The sequence below is a fragment of the Conger conger genome, chromosome 7 (genome assembly GCF_963514075.1).
Source record: "Conger conger chromosome 7, fConCon1.1, whole genome shotgun sequence".
In the NCBI taxonomy this organism is placed as follows: Eukaryota; Metazoa; Chordata; class Actinopteri; order Anguilliformes; family Congridae; genus Conger; species Conger conger.
The window spans coordinates 36,130,519-36,147,274 of NC_083766.1; the positions used below are offsets into that span (position 1 = coordinate 36,130,519).

Genomic DNA, 16,756 nt, shown 5'->3' on the forward strand with positions numbered 1-16,756 from the left:
CTGTCTTTGACAGTAGCCTTGCTGTCTGAATGTCACAGTTTTTTTGGTAAAGTTAACTGTGTTGTCAGAAAATGAAAATGACACAACCTACAGCTAGGTCAGCCCTTGGTGCAACCGTTTGTAGGTTTTTGGCAGGTCACTCACTCTTGTGAATGACACAGTAGCTACTCTTGCAGTTAAAATGAACTTGAGCAGAATAATAAGACAAGACTGACACGTCAGTGCGACTCTTGGTAACACTTTGAGTTGTTCAGTCTTCAACATGCTATATACCTGACTGAACGCACTTGTGAGTTTTCGACTTGCGCTGTGGCTACCAAACGTTGAGAGAGACCCCTTCTTAATTATCTGGAACATAGTTAGCTATGTATAAAATCATTCTGACACATGGTTATGCTGTAAGTTCGTAGTTGTACGCTACTTTGGGCAGTTCGCCTTGTGCAAACGAGGCTTCAAAAACGAAAGCATGAATTGTGGTTTGATTGAGCATGGCCGCGCAACATGTCCAGTGGCACACCACCCGCAGAAGGAAGGAATTTGAAGCGCATCATTTCCTAGGTGATTAACTGTTTCTTGTAAAGGCTGGCCTGATTTCAAAGGGACGGTAGGGACCTGACGTTGCGCTCAATGTGGCACTCATAATATGAGGCGCCGTTGTGGACGAAAGTCACAAGTACGTTAGCTTACGTCGCTCGGGAAAACAACCCGTCTCTCAATCAGGGGAAAGCTGCTTCGGATGGCGTGCGTGGGTGTTTTATGTCTCCTGAAATTTATCGGCCTGCCTTCCTCTGATATAATTGTAGCTCTGACACTGAACATCGTGACGTGAATGGTCGGCGGCGATAGTTGTAATGCTTGTGTGGGGGGTTTACTTTTTGTTTTAAATTGACGAGGCATGATTTATCATTCCTGCTCCCATTCGCCGCCGCCTTTCTGACACGGTTATTTAGCTAATCACTAATTGAAAGACTATGTTGCGTCAACCAGCTAATATAGGACAAGTAGCTCTCCGGCTTTATTGATGCCCACATTAAGGTTCCAGATGCTATGCTCAATGTGTAGGTTACTACGATGGCAGCCAAGTGCGAATGTGATGCTTCAGTGCAGGCTTAGATGTGTAGATGATCGTATCAATGACAATAACAACAGAAAAACGTATTATGATTAAGCTGGGACCATTTAGACTGAAAATAGGCATACTCTTAATTTTAGAGATTGACATTTCACCGTTTCTGCGTAGCATAAGGATTAGCCTAACCGATGAGTCGGTTAATATTCTATATATAGAAAATGGTTTCTGTGGTGACAACAGATTTCAAAATGGTTGACACATCTTGCAGCTTTGTTATTGATTTGGCGAGCCTGAATTTGTATGCTAGGGTCAGTATGAGATTGAGTTTATGTGGTTCATGATGACAAATGAGCGAAGTTGCAAAAATGTCTTGCTGTGGGTTTTCTCCTTGGGATTGCCTGTGCAGATGGTGAACTTTGCACGGGGTTTCTGAAGCTTCCATTCCCTGTCAATATAGTACTTATTCAGTATTTCAAATGTCTAGCTCATCTTAGCAGTTAAATAAAATGTGAATGTATGAACGTTGTTAGTAGTGTTTTGCAAAGGCATGAAATATGAACTGGTATTTCTGAAAGTCTGAGGCTCTTGACCACAATTGTACAGTACCTATGAATTGTACCCACAAGAACTAATGAAACCGAAAGGGTGCCCTTTAGTCTACACTTGACAAACACCCACATCATGCTTATCACTGATCTCTCCCTCTCTCTTCCCCACTGTCCTCATCTTTCTTTCCTTCTTCCTTTCCATTTTCCTATCTCTTCCTCCCTTCACTCTGCTGCAATGTCCTCTCTTTCCTCCTTCCCTAAATGCCCTCTTCATCTTACCTTTCTCCCATTCATCCTCTCACTCTCCCTGTTCTCTCTCCATCTCTAACCTCACCCTGTGTGACTCTCCCCCTCTCTCTCTGGCTGACAGGCAGCTCTCGCAGTGTTTGGGTGTAATGGAGGCAGGCAGTGGGGCTGCAGCACTGGGCAGCACGGGCGTGGGACTGCTGGGAGCCACCGGGACTCCGGACTCTACCGACAGGTACTGTGCACACCTCCCGTCACGTCGTGTGTGTGTGTGAGTGAGTGTCTTTGTGTCTGTGTCTGTGTCTGTGTCTGTGTCTCTGTGTGTCTGTGTCTGTGTCTGTGTCTGTGTGTCTCTGTGTCTCTGTGTGTCTCTGTGTCTCTGTGTGTGTGTGTGTGTGTGTTTCTGTGTGTGTGTGTGTGTGTGTTTCTGTGTGTGTGTGTGTGTGTGTGTGTTTCTGTCTGTGTGTGTGTGTTTCTGTGTGTGTGTCTGTGTCTCTGTGTCTGTGTGTGTGTGTCTGTGTCTGTGTGTGTGTGTGTGTGTGTGTGTGTGTGTGTGTTTATGGGGTGCAGAACAGGCTGAATGAAGTCTGAGTGATTGTGTCTGTGTAAGCGGTGTTTGTGCGCACATTCTTGTGGTTTCGTGTATACGTGTGTGGGTGTGGGTGGGTGGCTGGGGTCAGTGAGTGCATTTCTGTATATATATGTATGTTTTAATCATACAAAGAATATTGTGAGAATACTCACTGATGCTGCAGTGTTTGATTGAAACCCTTGATTTATGTTTTGCTGCTAATGTCTTCCATAGGGGTTTCTCAGACAATTTATTAATGTTACTTCCTTACTATATCATAGTGTCAGAACCATTTAGCCTCCCACCTCCCAAAAAGCATGTTAAACAGAGTAGCCGAAACAGCTCGATATTCAACGGGCTTTAAAATGAGGTCACATGACCAGAAGCGCTCTGCTGTGCTGACAGACAGCCCTGTGGCGGTGCGGTCATCCTGGCTTTCTCAGAATGCTGTGGGAATCCGTTAGACCGGATAACCTCCAGTCCGTGGGGCTGGGCTCGTGGCGGCCCCCGTCCTGTCGGGGATTACCGACCGGTCCATTCACGCTCGTTCTCCTCTGGCTGAACTGGGCCCACGTCGCTGTACGCTCGGGGTTGCCATGGCAGCGCTGGCTTAGCATACATTAGGCGTTCTCACCGCATTCTCCGAGGGGAAGAGAAAGGGCAGAGAGACGGTGTCTGTTTTCAGGAAGGCGTTCGCCCAGCGCCGAGGGAGCTCCCTTTGACCCTGCTGAGCTTGTGACGCACCAGTGGAAGGACTTGATATCCCGTACTCTCTCTCTCTCTCTCTCTCTCTCTCTCTCTCTCTCTCTCTCTCTCTCTCTCTCTCTCTCTCGTTCTCTCGCTCCCTCTCTCTCTAGCTCCCTCTCTTTCTAGCTCATTCTCTCGCTCCCTCTCTCTCTCGCTCCCTCCCTCTCTCTCTCGCTCCCTCCCTCTCTCTCTAGCTCCCTCTCTCTAGCGCTCTCTCTCTCTAGCTCCCTCTCTAGCTCTCTCTCTCGCTCCCTCTCTCTAGCTCAATCTCTCTCTCTCTCGCTCCCTCTCTCTCTAGCTCATTCTCTCGCTCCCTCTCTCTAGTGCTCTCTCACTCCCTCTCTCTCTAGCTCATTCTCTCGCTCCCTCTCTCTCGCTCCCTCCCTCTCTCTCTCTCTCGCTCCCTCTCTCTTTCTCCCTCTCTCTCTCCCTCTCTCTAGCTCGTTCTCTCTCTCCCTCTCGCTCATGCTCTCTCGCTCTCTCCCTCTTTCTCTATGGTCTATCTTCTAGCTCATCTGCTCATCACCCCCTCTCACTTCTCTTTTCTCTTTCCCCCTCTCTCCCTCTTTCTCTCCTGTCTATCTTCTAGCTCCTGGCTCTCTTTCTCTGCCCACCCCCTCTCACTTCTCTCCCTCTTTCTCTTCCCCCTCTTCTCACTCCTTGGCTCCGGTCTGCCTCAGGCCCGATCTGCCACCAGATCTCGAGCCTCCCGGGGGTATCGGTGGGGAACCCGATCTCCCTCTCCACCTCCACCGATCACGGTGGGGCCATTGAGCGGGGCGTCTCTGCGTGTGCATGATGCTCCCACTCCAAAGGGCCACTGAGAGGGGCGTCTCTGCGTGTGCGTGATGCTCCCACTCCACAGGGTCACTGAGAGGGGCGTCTCCGCGTGTGCGTGATGCTCCCACTCCACAGGGCCACTGAGAGGAGTGTCTCTCCCGTTCCCACGTTCGCGGCTCCTCACGTTTCAAGTACCTGTGTTTTCACTGCCATTATGGCGGAGGGGATTAGGTTCCTGAAAGCGTTGGCTTTGTTCACCTTGCGACGACACAAAAGCCCCACTGGCTATTGTTTTCCATCGCCCGGGCCGTTTAAGATTCGCACTCGTGTCTCTCGGAATTACCAAAGACCTGCAGTGGTCAAAAAGTGAGTAAAGTTAAATGAATTTTCCTGCAGAGTGTAAACAGGCCTATGGGCCATTCAGTTCTATCGCAGCCAGCAAGCTGCTCTGTCTGTGCAAACAAGACTGATCAACAAGACTTCAAAATGTCAAAATGGATTCCTAATGAAGCGTGTGCAAATACTGTTTTACTGGTCATGAATGCACACGCACAAATAAAGGAAAAACCACCCTTTTTTCTCCAGCCCGACTTCATTCTCAGTCTCGTCTCTTCATTTGCTAAATAAATAAGCAGACAGGCAGCCAGGCCGTGTTAACGCGCACTCTGGGGAGATGGAGTAATGAAGCTTGTCTGCTTTTTGGGGCTTGCAGTTGTGGGAACAAGAGCTCACCAGTCCCTTTGCCTAAAGCAGCTTCAGCACCAGAGCGCCCTCTAGCTGCTGTAAGCTGCTAGTGTGTCCCTGTAAGTCAGGAAGGCCCACCTCTCTGGTTAGATTAGGGCCATATCCAAATCAGCGCACTTAACAACTATTGAGTAAACTTGTTGTCTACTCAGTCTAATTAGGTTGACCCAGTAGGCAAACGGCAGATCATCCATTCATTTGAAAGATGAATGTTTTCCAGAAATATTTAGCTCGATGCATCTTGATGGTTTTTAAGATGCCATGTATCTCCGGACTGTAAAGGCATTTTCATCTGCGACGAGTACATCAATGCATGATCTGATTTAGAACCTCCGCTGTCACATTTCAGATGTTTTTCTCTCCGATAGACTATCAGAATATCAAATGCTGTTTAAAGTGCTGCATTGCCAAAACGATATTTTCATCAAATATTTATGCAGCTTTAGCATCCCACAGTGTAGCTGACCTTTCTTTATTCGTGGACAGTTTTTCTCCCCCCCCCTTCCGACCCTTAATCACCAGCACTTCTCTACTCCTTAGTATTCACATGTTGATACTTGTCTGAGGCTTTCAGTAAAGTTTACACATTGGTTAACTACCTTCAGCAACCCTGTAAAGGGTCTGTGAACAGCTGAAAGTACCAAGAAATTCAGATCTGTTAATGATGGTACCTGACACTGGATGAAAGGGAAATGTAAATGCTGTCTCCACCGGTGTCTTTGTAAAGGTGCCAGAAACCCACCGCCTGAGCTTAGCGTTAGCGGGAGCCTGTCTTCGCCGAACACGTCTCCGCTCCTTTGATCCGTAAAACCACCATTTCCACCCTGTCGGCGGGTGTTGCGCTTCTGCGTTGAGCCCGTCTTGCGTTGGCATCCGGCTGCCAGCCCTGCCCGTGTTCTGTGTCTGCACTCGTCGTCCGAAACTCCCTGCAGGCCTTTGGCCCAGACGGGCTCTGGAAGCAGCCGGAAGTCTCCGCTTTTTCCCCGGCAAGCCCGAACTTGCGCGCCCTGCGTTCCTCTGTCCGCCCCCCCGCGCCTGCCCCTCCCGCCTGGGCCGCGGCGACGGCTGGAGAGCCTGTCCTCCTCCGCCCTTCAGGAGCGGCCTGCCCTCAGCGCGCTGCTGATCGGCGAGCCGTTTTCAGCCGTGCGCTCGCGACAGCTGCCCTTCGCTGTTTGTCCTGAAACGCCTTCGCCTCCCTGCGCGCTCTCCTGCCTAACTGACAGCATCAGGAGTTCTGCTCTCATGAGGGAGGAATGATCTGCCACTGACATTTGCTGTTATTTAACGTTCGACCGTTTGGAGGTAGCACGTGGCCTAGTCGTGGCACGGAGCCCTCGTCCTCTGCAAAATGGCCCGCCATACGGACAGCGGGCAATTCCTCTTAGCCTCCACACTGCTCCAATCAGTCCTGGTCTGACATGCCCGCAATCTTCTTGATCTATCAGACAGGGGTTTGGGGGTTTCTATTCATTATTGTGAGAATTCTCCGTTTAAGAACTTGGCCTACCAGCCACCAGTGCGTTTCCCTATTCTCACACTTATAATGGCTTCTTTGTCATTGGCACTCTGGTTCTTATGTTGACTAAGGCCAATAACAGGCTCCAACAGTAATCAATTGCCTAGAATCAAGACTAGATACTGAAAGCTTCCTTATGCCTGCACTAAGGAAGTGACTGAACACACCTGACTAATCAGAAACTGTCCAATTACTTTTCCGTCCCCTAAAATGTAGGGACCATGTATGAAAAGGGATTGAATTCCTACCTGGATTACTCGATATGGATGTACAGTATATGCCCTCAAAATAATGCTGACAGTCTGCACTTTAATCTGCATGTTCATTTCAAACCAAATGTGCTGAACTACAGAGCCAAAATGGCAGAAATTCTACCGCTGTCCAAATGCTTACAGACTTGCACTTGCACTTGAACTGATATTGGGAAGAAAAGGTTTTTGTGGACGCGGTAGGTTTTGTTGCTCTGTGAGGAGTGGCGTGTCAAAGAGCAGGGTGGGAAGGAGACGCGTACGCTCTGAGTCAGTGTGAGGTCCTGCTTCATCACATTGTCCTCAAACTGAGCAGCATGCTAATGACCGCCCCTAAAACCTTGAGCTGTTTTATGGCATCGTATTGGGTTTACCACCACCTGCCTGTCCAGCAGGGTGCTTAAGATGTGAGGAGTGTGCGCGCGCATGAAGATCAGGTAGCAGAACCCCACCGCGTGACCCAAACCAGACTTCTGTTCTTTTTGTTCTTTTCTTGCACAGACTCTTGCAGTGGCAGTCCTCTGCCGCACGCCCTTACGTGTAATATCCCGTTGTGTATTTTTGGCTAAATGCTTGCGTTTCATTGTTACGTTTGTGTTTGTACAGCCCTCTGTATGTCGTTTTTAATAAAAACCTCGTTTTGTTTGGAAAGAGAGGTGAGTGTGAGAGGAGTGAAATGTGTTGGAGAGCGAGAGTGTGTGGGCCCACGTCTGTGTGTGTGTGTGTGCGTGTGTGCGTGTGTGCGTGTGTGCGTGTGCGTGTGTGTGTGTGCGTGTGTGTGTGTACGTACGTGCGTGTGTGTGTGTGTGTGTGTGTGCATGTAGAAATCACTCTGTGTGCTGGTGATTATGCAGCTCAAGGCGCATGGCATCAGCCCCTGTGTTCCAGTGAAATGTGTTGTCATCTTCGGAGAAAGAGAACTAGAGTGCACTGCGCTATGCCCACGTCTTGGTTTTTCTCCATTTTTTTCCACGAATAGATGAGTGCATCCATTGTTCCGTAAGGATCGATGCGTCAATACTCCTGCCGTAGAAGAACTGCCAAATTGCCTGGCCTGGTCCTGTTCACAATTGTGTTCTTGAGGGGGGGTCTCAGTTTACAGTCATAGTGAACATTATTCAAAGGCTGCAACGCCTGTGCAGATATTGAATGCATTCATACTTTTTGAATACAAAAGTAGTTTGATTTTATAGTGTCAGCATTGTGATGTTTGTGTTGGGGCGTTTTCTGTACTGAGTTTCAGACGGAGCCAGGCTTGCTTTGTTGTTGCTCATTTTGGCCTTGCAGTGTGTGTACCCTCGCTCTGGGACGTGTTGAGACCAGGCGAGTGCCGTTTCACTGCCTTTGATTTTCGCTTTTGAAGAGAGAGCGCCAAGAGTGCAAATAATTGTGCCTTTATTGTACTGAAAATGATTTACTCCCTAACCCCCTGAAGAAAAAGGTGGCAGAAGTGTTTTTTTGGCTTGTGGGATGGAACCAGACGCGTGGCCACATGCAAATATAGTCCCAATGTTCGCCTTTGTTGTGCATAGAATTTGTTGCGCACCAAACCCAAGAGTAGAGTGATGCCATATTCATGCTATCATGTAGGCAATATCATGTAGGCACCTGTGATAACGTTTTTCCTTATTTTAGCTGTTCACTTCTTTGTACGTCGCTCTGGATAAGAGCGTCTGTTGAATACTTTGTAATGTAATGTAATGTAGCCATCCTTCATTTAGTTTTGATCTGTGTGTGAGTGTGTGTATGAATGGGTGAATGAGAAGCATCAGTTGTACAGCGCTTTGGATAAAGGCACTCCTGACCTAACCTCCCCCCCCCCAGGGGACTGAGGGTGGGCCGCCACCCTGAGGAGGACGATGTGGTGGCGGAGCTGGGCCGGTGTATGCACCCCCGAGAGAGGCCCGACTGGGAGGAGACCATCAGCGCCATGGTACGCTCACACACGCCACACACACGGCACACACGCCACACACACGGCACACGCCACACGCCACACACACGCCACACACGCTCAGTCACACGTCAAATCACACCCACACCTGTAAATAAAGACGCCGTTCTGTCTGCCGTGAGCAGCCATCCTTATAGCCAGTCTTATCGCATTCTCAATCTGTCCCATTTAGGGTTTTATTTCTTCTTTTTTTTCTTCTTTTTTTTCGCTTTGTGCAGAGATTGAAGCTGCATAAAAAGAATACAAATGCAAAGCCGTATCTCTCTGAGTTTTCATTAAATGATAATGTGTTGTTAATCTCTTTTGTGATTGATGAAATGCTGTATTCACAAAGATACGTTTTTCGACGGCCCCCACATACGATATTAGCTGGTCTTGGATGCAATGTTCCCGGGTCTAGTCGCTTCACTAATGTATTGCAATCGTCTTTTGCCCTGATTCGGAGCTGTTGAATAAGTTGAGGTAATGATGATTTTACGGATTCAGCTTCATGTTGGCAGCATTCAGGTATTAAGAGTGAATCCGTTTCCATGGCAACACTGCCCTTTTGTTCTGAAATACACAGCTGAGCTGGTTGTGGAAATGAATTACATAAGAATGGAAAAAAACTAAGATGCATATTCATTTGCAAAATATTACTGTCAATACATGTTTTATGTATCTTTTTGAAAGTTTCCTTCATAAAAAATGCATGATTGATATTTACATTACATTTTCTAACTTGATATTTTCAGAAAATGTTGATTTGATCGTGCATATTGGACCGCTCATTTTGGATAGTATATGTGGCCTCGTCCCAGTGAATGTGACCCATGCAGGTCCATGGGGGTTCATGGTTCTGGCTGTACGGTGTTAAAGGGCTGTAATGGGCCAGCCTGGCGCCGTCTCTGGTGAAAAAGCCTGGTTTCCAGCTCTACCGTGGGAGAGGGCTGTGAGTTTTCCCTCACTGTCTCTCCCACGTGAGAAGTAGTCACTGCTGTGCACCTCTTTATCATCAGACAGGGAGAAAGGCAGCTACTTTAGAAAACTGTGTGAATATTTTATAAGGACAGCTGAACTGCGAGGATGTTTCAGTCAGGTCTTTCTCTCCTTGAGTTGAACGTCAGCACATCTCCGAACTGTGCCTTATCGAGGATCTCCTAGGTCCAGCTTGACTCGGGCTGTACGTTTTGACATGCATGTTAAGTACATGATGTGATTACGTGGGGCTTCTGCCACTTGTCCCTGTGAAGGTCGTCACTCAATTCCCTCTTGTCCGTCTTCTCTCTCTGACGCCTGCACTTTGTCACTGCTTCTTTCTACATGTCTATCTCTCCATCTCTCTCGCTCTGTCTCTCTCTCACACACGTACACGCACATGCACGCACTAACTCTGTGTTGGTCAGCTGCTAGTGGGTTGTTTTCTCAGCTTTGCTGTAGATGTGATGTCATATATTGATGTAATGGTCACCCCACCCATTTCCCCGTGTTATTCACCAGTCTGGCGAGCTCTGAGCGGGAGGGTCAGCGAACAACAGATTGATTAGTGCTGCCTTAGTGCAGCCTGTGTGAATGGCTGAGAGTTGGGACAGTGGATTGATTGGTGCTGTCTGATTGACAGGCTCGCAGCGCGGAGGTGCCGGAGCTCGGAGCAGAGCCTCTGCTGCGGTCCTGCAGCAGCACCGCCAGCATGAAGGTCAAGAACGTCAAAAAGTATGTGCGCCGTCGCCCCCGCACTGACCCAACCCTGACCCAACCCTGACCCCGTCCTGACCCCGTCCTGACCCCGCCCTGACCCTGTCCTGACCTCGCCCTGACCCAACCCTGACCCAACACCCCTGACCTGCTCTGCTCTCCCCTGCAGGCTGTCCTTCACCAAGGGCCACTTCCCCAAGCTGGCCGAGTGCGCCCACTTCCACTACGAGAACGTGGACTTCGGAACCATACAGGTGAGGAGTGGTGGGGGAAAATTGCTTTGGTGGATTTGCTTAGTTTCCGGTACAAGCTGCGCTTGGAGTGCACTGCGCTCAGGAGTTCAGGGGATGACGGTAGCCACTGGGCTTTACCCGGATCACGGATGCTGACTTGGTAGTTGGGTTTATTTGTGAGCGGTTCAAATGGAAGTAGCGCCGTTGCGATGCAAGGTGCTTGGCCCCCACAGCACTGGCCAATCAGCCCCGGAGATGGGAGTGGCCTTCAGTGATTGGTGCAATCGGCACACTTCATAAAGGGCCCACATTCTTGGCGTTTTCTTTTCCGCCCCTGCATTCTCTTCCTGGGAATAATATTCAATGAGTCTCTCCTCCTCCCTTTGTCACGACTGATAAACAAGCGGGACTCCTTCTCTGTTGTGAGTCCGTTCTTGAGGTCTGGCTTTATTGGATTATCTTGCAGTAAGCTAGCAAACAAGCTAGCAAACTGTTGGCCTCAGGTATAACTATGAAAAAAACCAAAAATATATAGCTGCATTATCCAGCCCAATATTCTTAGTTTTACAGTTCTGGTGATGAAATGTTTGATTAGCAGTTTTCTATTCTATTTTCATCAACGTCCAGTTAGCATAACTGTGTGTGGGTTTGAAGGGTGAGTGCACTTAGCATCTTTAGAGTCAAAAATAGTGAAATGTAATTTTAGACAAATGTACTTTAATGGTTTCAGTAGTGAGGAGCTCAGCTTGAATGATGTATTAGATGCAAATCTCAAAGATGGGCGTTAATGCTAATGGCGCTAATCATAGACCGCCTGCACGCAGTTCCGCATGTAACCATTTCATCGCCTTTCTGAATCCCTGCCGTTAAATAACGGCTTTTTGAAAATATATATTTTCAAACGCCTCCCACAACGGTCGTTTGTTGCTCCTGCTTGAAGTGTACCCGGCGTACAGGAGCAGCCCCTGGAGGAGTCAGGCGATCCGAGCCTGGAAGAGTGAGGGTTCGGTGGGGCTGCGGGGAGAACAGGCTGCCGGCTGACTGTGTGGGAGGCGCAGGCAGCGTGAGAGCACGCTCAGAAAACACAACTACGGAGCGCAGAAAACACGCGGGATGTGGAAAATGCTGAGCGCTCAGACCCGGCAGTGTCCGGAGAGGGCCGTGCTGGGAATACTGATCCCGCTAATGAGGCGGGATGGAGCCGGGGAGACACTCCTCTCACGCCCGCCGTAATCACCACCCACACCGCCCGAGAGGTCCCCCGTCTCGCAGCTGTAAACAAACCCGAGTTGCCCACACCGTACGCTCGTACGTGGTTCAACAGAGAGACTGTTGTACTTAGTTCAGGTATAAGCTGGTTAAACCCCCCCCCCCACACGCACACGCACACAGGTCTTATTTGCCGTGTAAGTGCACGTGTAATCCAGTAGAGGGCAGCAGTCTCCTGGACCTGCGTTGGAATGGAACGGCTTCCCCTCCCCCCAGGATAATACAGCAGCTGAAACATTAATTATTCCCTTTACAGTGTGTTAGAGAAAATGGGACATCGTTATGGCTCCTTTCTGTTCAAAACAAAATGAATGCTCCTATTGAGGAGAAAGAAGAGAGAAAATGTTGCAGGGAACCCAATTAATCCTGATACTTTGCAGATTATGTGTTGAATAATTATTGTTATCCATTGCTTGACAGTGCGGTTGAATAACCCATTGGTTTAGCATTGTATTGCACTGGGATTTGGCAACGGAAATGTGTTGTTTTTTTATGCCAATGAAGCGAGTAGAATCGCACTGAGGAAGGGGGAGTGAGAAAGAGGGCTGGTACATCGAGACGTTTAGCCAGAAGTGACTGTTGGAAGAGAGAGAGTTAGTCAAGCTTCAGTATCAATCCTCTTTTTGTGAATTCCTGCCACACTCTCCAGAAATACTTGATCTTCAACACTCGTCCCCTTACCCTGTCTCCTCTCTAGATTGTGAGATCTGTCACATCACTGTGACATGTTAAAAGGCCTGACATCTCTTTGTCCCTCAGCAACTGAAGGAGAGATCTCACTGTCATTCCTTAGGAGAGATCTCACTGTCACTCCGGAAGGAGAGATCTGACTGCCATTTAGTTACTAAGTGAGATCTCACTGTCACTCCGTGAGGAAAGATCTCACTGTCATTCCTTTACTAAGTGAGATCTCATTGTATCTCAGTAACTAAGAGAGATCTCATTGTCATTCGGTTACGAAGTGAGATCTCACTGTCAATCCTTAACTAATGGATGGATCTCACTGTCACTCACACCAGTGGGTCTTTTTGTGAGTAACTGAATGACCGTCTACAGTACCAGTGAAATCTACATCTAACAGAACTGCGCCCTCTAGTGAGTGCTTTGGGTAATGGACTTTCTGTTTGTCTACCACAGGTCTCAACAGATCTGAGCCCCCTTCAATGCTACCTCCGTGTGCCTGATACGTCGAAGCAAGTGTTGTTTTGCACTTAAAATATAATGTTCCCCTTTTTTCTGAAATCTGGGAACACGTGAGGTTTAAGTGTGGGGGTGACACTTGGGTGAATCTGTGGTCCCTCTGAGGGATGAATCTCATGGGGCAGATTGAGTCAAATAGCAGGCTGTAATGCTGTAATAGACGGTGGTTTACTTAAGATCGCTGGAATTATACCTGAGTGAAAGCACTCTGGAACATACTGACCTCCTTTTTCTCAATCTGTCTTCCTCTTTCTATATCTGTATATTCCCATTTTGTATATTCGGACTGAATAAAAATGTATTGTCTTTGATCTTTGAAAAAAATAAAAAATTAATCATGTATTGAACTCCACTTTCATTGAATATTGTCCACTGTGCCACACTGTGGCAACCTTTCCTTGGCACTATATACAGGATATAAAATTGATTGAATTGCAGTTTGCTTTGCTTACCGGGTCTAGACGGCATCCCAGCGGAAAGGCCTGGAGACCCGCCCTCTCGCGTGCGTCCTGGCCTCTGACGGACAGCCATCGGCGTCCCCTGGGAACGCTCATCCATCACAGTGAAGGCCGCGGCTCTCTGATTGGCTGATCCCTGCCCCCCACCTTGCTTTAACGATTTTCTGCTGTCCCGAGAGCGCTATGGTGCCGTTGTCATGTGACCCACACGAGTTCCAGCTCTCAGCCGAGACGCTGCAGACTAGACTCATCGCTGCAGAACATTAGCTCTTCATTTACTGGCTTTCCTCGTTGAATTAATTTCCCTTTTTTGTATTGACGTGCATTCGGCTCAAAACTTCCATGGATGATTTCCAATATTTTCCTACTTTATTGTATATGCTGGTGTTAATTATACAAATATTAATCAATTATCCAATTAGCCATTTTGTCCTGTGACTCTTTCGATCGAGCGTTTGCTTTTACTGCAACTCTTTTTGCAATGCAATCAAGGAATGGAGACTTTATCTTTATCTGACCCTTTTATCGTAAGAGAGCCTCAGATTGATGTCATATATTGATCCAGGTGTGGTTCAGACCCAGTTGGACTTCAGTGACGTTTTCACCGTGTCTTCCTTTCCTGCTTGCTCTCTTCTTCTATGGTCTCCTGTCACCGTCTCTCCCTCTCCCTCTCCACTCCTGTCTGGCCTGGCTCAACCATGTCCGAGAGCCTTTGGAAAAAGTGAATCGTTTCCACGTTCTCATCTGGTAGCGCAGGCTGTGCAGACTTACATTTTTTTTGCATTTTCCTTTGTTAGATAATTACGTTTTGGCATGTTGTTTTGTTTTTATGTTGCTGGATCAGCAATTGGTGTTGTCGCGTTGCCACAGTGCCACCATAATAAGCTTAGCAAGAGAGACATACAAGGAGGATAAAGAGTGCAGGGTGAGAAGCCAGAAGAGGGAGAAGAGTGCAGTTTGAGACGGGGAGGATAATCGTGCTCCACTTGGCACGCGATCGTACAAACTCTGCGTCTCATCAGACGAGACGGAGAGAGCGAGGACCGTTTCAGCCACGTCTTTTCTGTCACGGTTTCATTTAACTGGGTAGTTTTCCATAAAAGTCGATGTCAAAATACGCATGAAGTATAACCGGATTCTCAACTGGGAACTTTCGGCTTCGTGAGGTTCTGTGTCGGCCAAACTCTGGATTTCGTTTTGGTAGTATTTGCATAGAGTTTGGGACATTTAAAGAAGAGCCAGGTCACTGCATGGCCCTCAGAGACTTTAGCCGGTCACAAAGGGTTAGCATCTCCCAAGGAGGAGCCCATTATACACGCAGCCTACATATTTACTACCGCTCAACATATTTGCTGACGTGTTTGTAGAAAGTCCCGTTCAGGAATTGTTGGTCTTCGTTCCGCAGTGTGGGGTCGGTGATCCAATATTACCCCCAGAGATGAGCAGTGGAAATCCTTGAAAATTCATTAAATCCGTTACTGTCATGCCGTAGGCCTTAGCGATAGGAGGTGTCTCATAACAAGGTGCAACTGAGCAAAATGCATTGTCTGTCTGGGAATTGGGGGGGAGTCTGTTCAATGTGCGTATTGCACCCCTCACAATAAAAGTAGTCCTTATACGTTTGGACAGTCAAGATTATCACTTGTTTGTCTGTAAATGGGCAGATAGTGTTTGTTCTCCAACAGCCCATTTTACGGTGAGGAGTGTAAAACAGTATTTGTGGTCCTTTGTAATCGGGGGTTGTTTTCAGTGCCGTCCCTGCTGTTACAACACTGTTCGGTTTTTGACACTCTCCTGCCAATTTCTTTTGTGGGAATCCGTTCAGTTCCAGTTGGCCAAAACGCAGGCCTGTCCTGGAGTCACCTGGGAACGCATGCTTCTGCTGTGGACAAATCCGCTCTGCTGTAAAGGGAGTGTTCACAGGTACGCTGTGTGCAGGGGAGCCATCTTACACACCACCGCCCTCCCCCCTGTTTCTCATTGAGTTTTATTTGAAGCATGTCGGAGATGAAGACAATAACCCACATATTGAGTTGTGTGAAAGGTTAATTGAATACCTTGGGAAGAGATCACTTTGGTCTTTTTTATTTCTGCCTTTAATGTAGCGTGGGCTCAATAATGGTTAAGGGAAGCTTCTCCGGATGATTTAAATGTGTGATAGGCTGTTAAAGTGGTCTCTTTTATGAATAATATATGTGTGTATCTATATAAAATGTTGGCATATTCGCTCGTATATCTAGTTCAGCTACTGCTCCCCCTGATTGGTCCCCATGGGAGACACGTTTCTGTCTGTAGTTTTATTTTTATTTTTTAAAGCATCAATTTGGCTCCCCTCCCAGGCTACTGTACATAAAATACAACCAGAAACGGCAAACCTCTGACTGCGGTTTGCCCCTTTGTCCCTATGCTTGTGAAGGTCTTGAAATTTATTTTTATTTTTTTATTTTTATTTTTTTTTAACGTTTTTTTTAATCATCCCTCTGTGTACACTGGGGATCCCGGAGCCCTGAGAGCTACGGAGCATGTGCAGAAGGCTGCGTTAGTGTCCTCTGTGTTAGTGTGCACTGCGTTAGTGTGCACTGCGTTAGTGTGCTCTGCGTTAGTGTGCTCTGCGTTAGTGTGCTCTGTGTTAGTGTGCTCTGTGTTAGTGTGCTCTGGGTTAGTGTGCACTGCGTTAGTGTGCACTGCGTTAGTGTGCTCTGGGTTAGTGTGCACTGCGTTAGTGTGCACTGCGTTAGTGTGCTCTGCGTTAGTGTGCTCTGCGTTAGTGTGCTCTGCGTTAGTGTGCTCTGCGTTAGTGTGCACTGCGTTAGTGTGCACTGCGTTAGTGTGCTCTGGGTTAGTGTGCACTGCGTTAGTGTGCACTGCGTGCGTGTGCACTGCGTTAGTGTGCACTGCGTTAGTGTGCTCTGGGTTAGTGTGCACTGCGTTAGTGTGCTCTGTGTTAGTGTGCTCTGGGTTAGTGTGCTCTGGGTTAGTGTGCACTGCGTTAGTGTGCTCTGGATTAGTGTGCACTGCGTTAGTGTGTTAGTGTGCACTGCGTTAGTGTGCTCTGGGTTAGTGTGCACTGCGTTAGTGTGCTTTGGGTTAGTGTGCTCTGGGTTAGTGTGCACTGCGTTAGTGTGCACTGCGTTAGTGTGCACTGCGTTAGTGTGCTTTGGGTTAGTGTGCACTGCGTTAGTGTGCACTGCGTGCGTGTGCACTGCGTTAGTGTGCACTGCGTTAGTGTGCTCTGGGTTAGTGTGCACTGCGTTAGTGTGCTCTGTGTTAGTGTGCTCTGGGTTAGTGTGCTCTGGGTTAGTGTGCACTGCGTTAGTGTGCTCTGGGTTAGTGTGCACTGCATTAGTGTGCTCTGGATTAGTGTGCTCTGGGTTAGTGTGCACTGCGTTAGTGTGCTCTGGATTAGTGTGCACTGCGTTAGTGTGTTAGTGTGCACTGCGTTAGTGTGCTTTGGGTTAGTGTGCTCTGGGTTAGTGTGCTCTGGGTTAGTGTGCAC

At 48.0% G+C, this 16,756-nt stretch overlaps 1 protein-coding gene across 3 annotated transcripts in view; it reads left to right on the forward strand.

Moving 5' to 3' along the window:
* Positions 1–16,756, forward strand: part of arhgap32b (Rho GTPase activating protein 32b) — a 123,483-nt gene that overhangs the window by 44,804 nt on the left and 61,923 nt on the right. For all 3 annotated transcript variants that reach the window (XM_061248467.1, XM_061248466.1, XM_061248468.1), the window contains 4 exons: positions 1,991–2,101; positions 8,297–8,405; positions 10,027–10,118; positions 10,270–10,354. In XM_061248467.1, coding sequence (XP_061104451.1) covers positions 2,016–2,101; positions 8,297–8,405; positions 10,027–10,118; positions 10,270–10,354 — 372 coding nt within the window. In that variant the 5' untranslated portion in view covers positions 1,991–2,015. The remainder of the gene's footprint in view (positions 1–1,990; positions 2,102–8,296; positions 8,406–10,026; positions 10,119–10,269; positions 10,355–16,756) is intronic.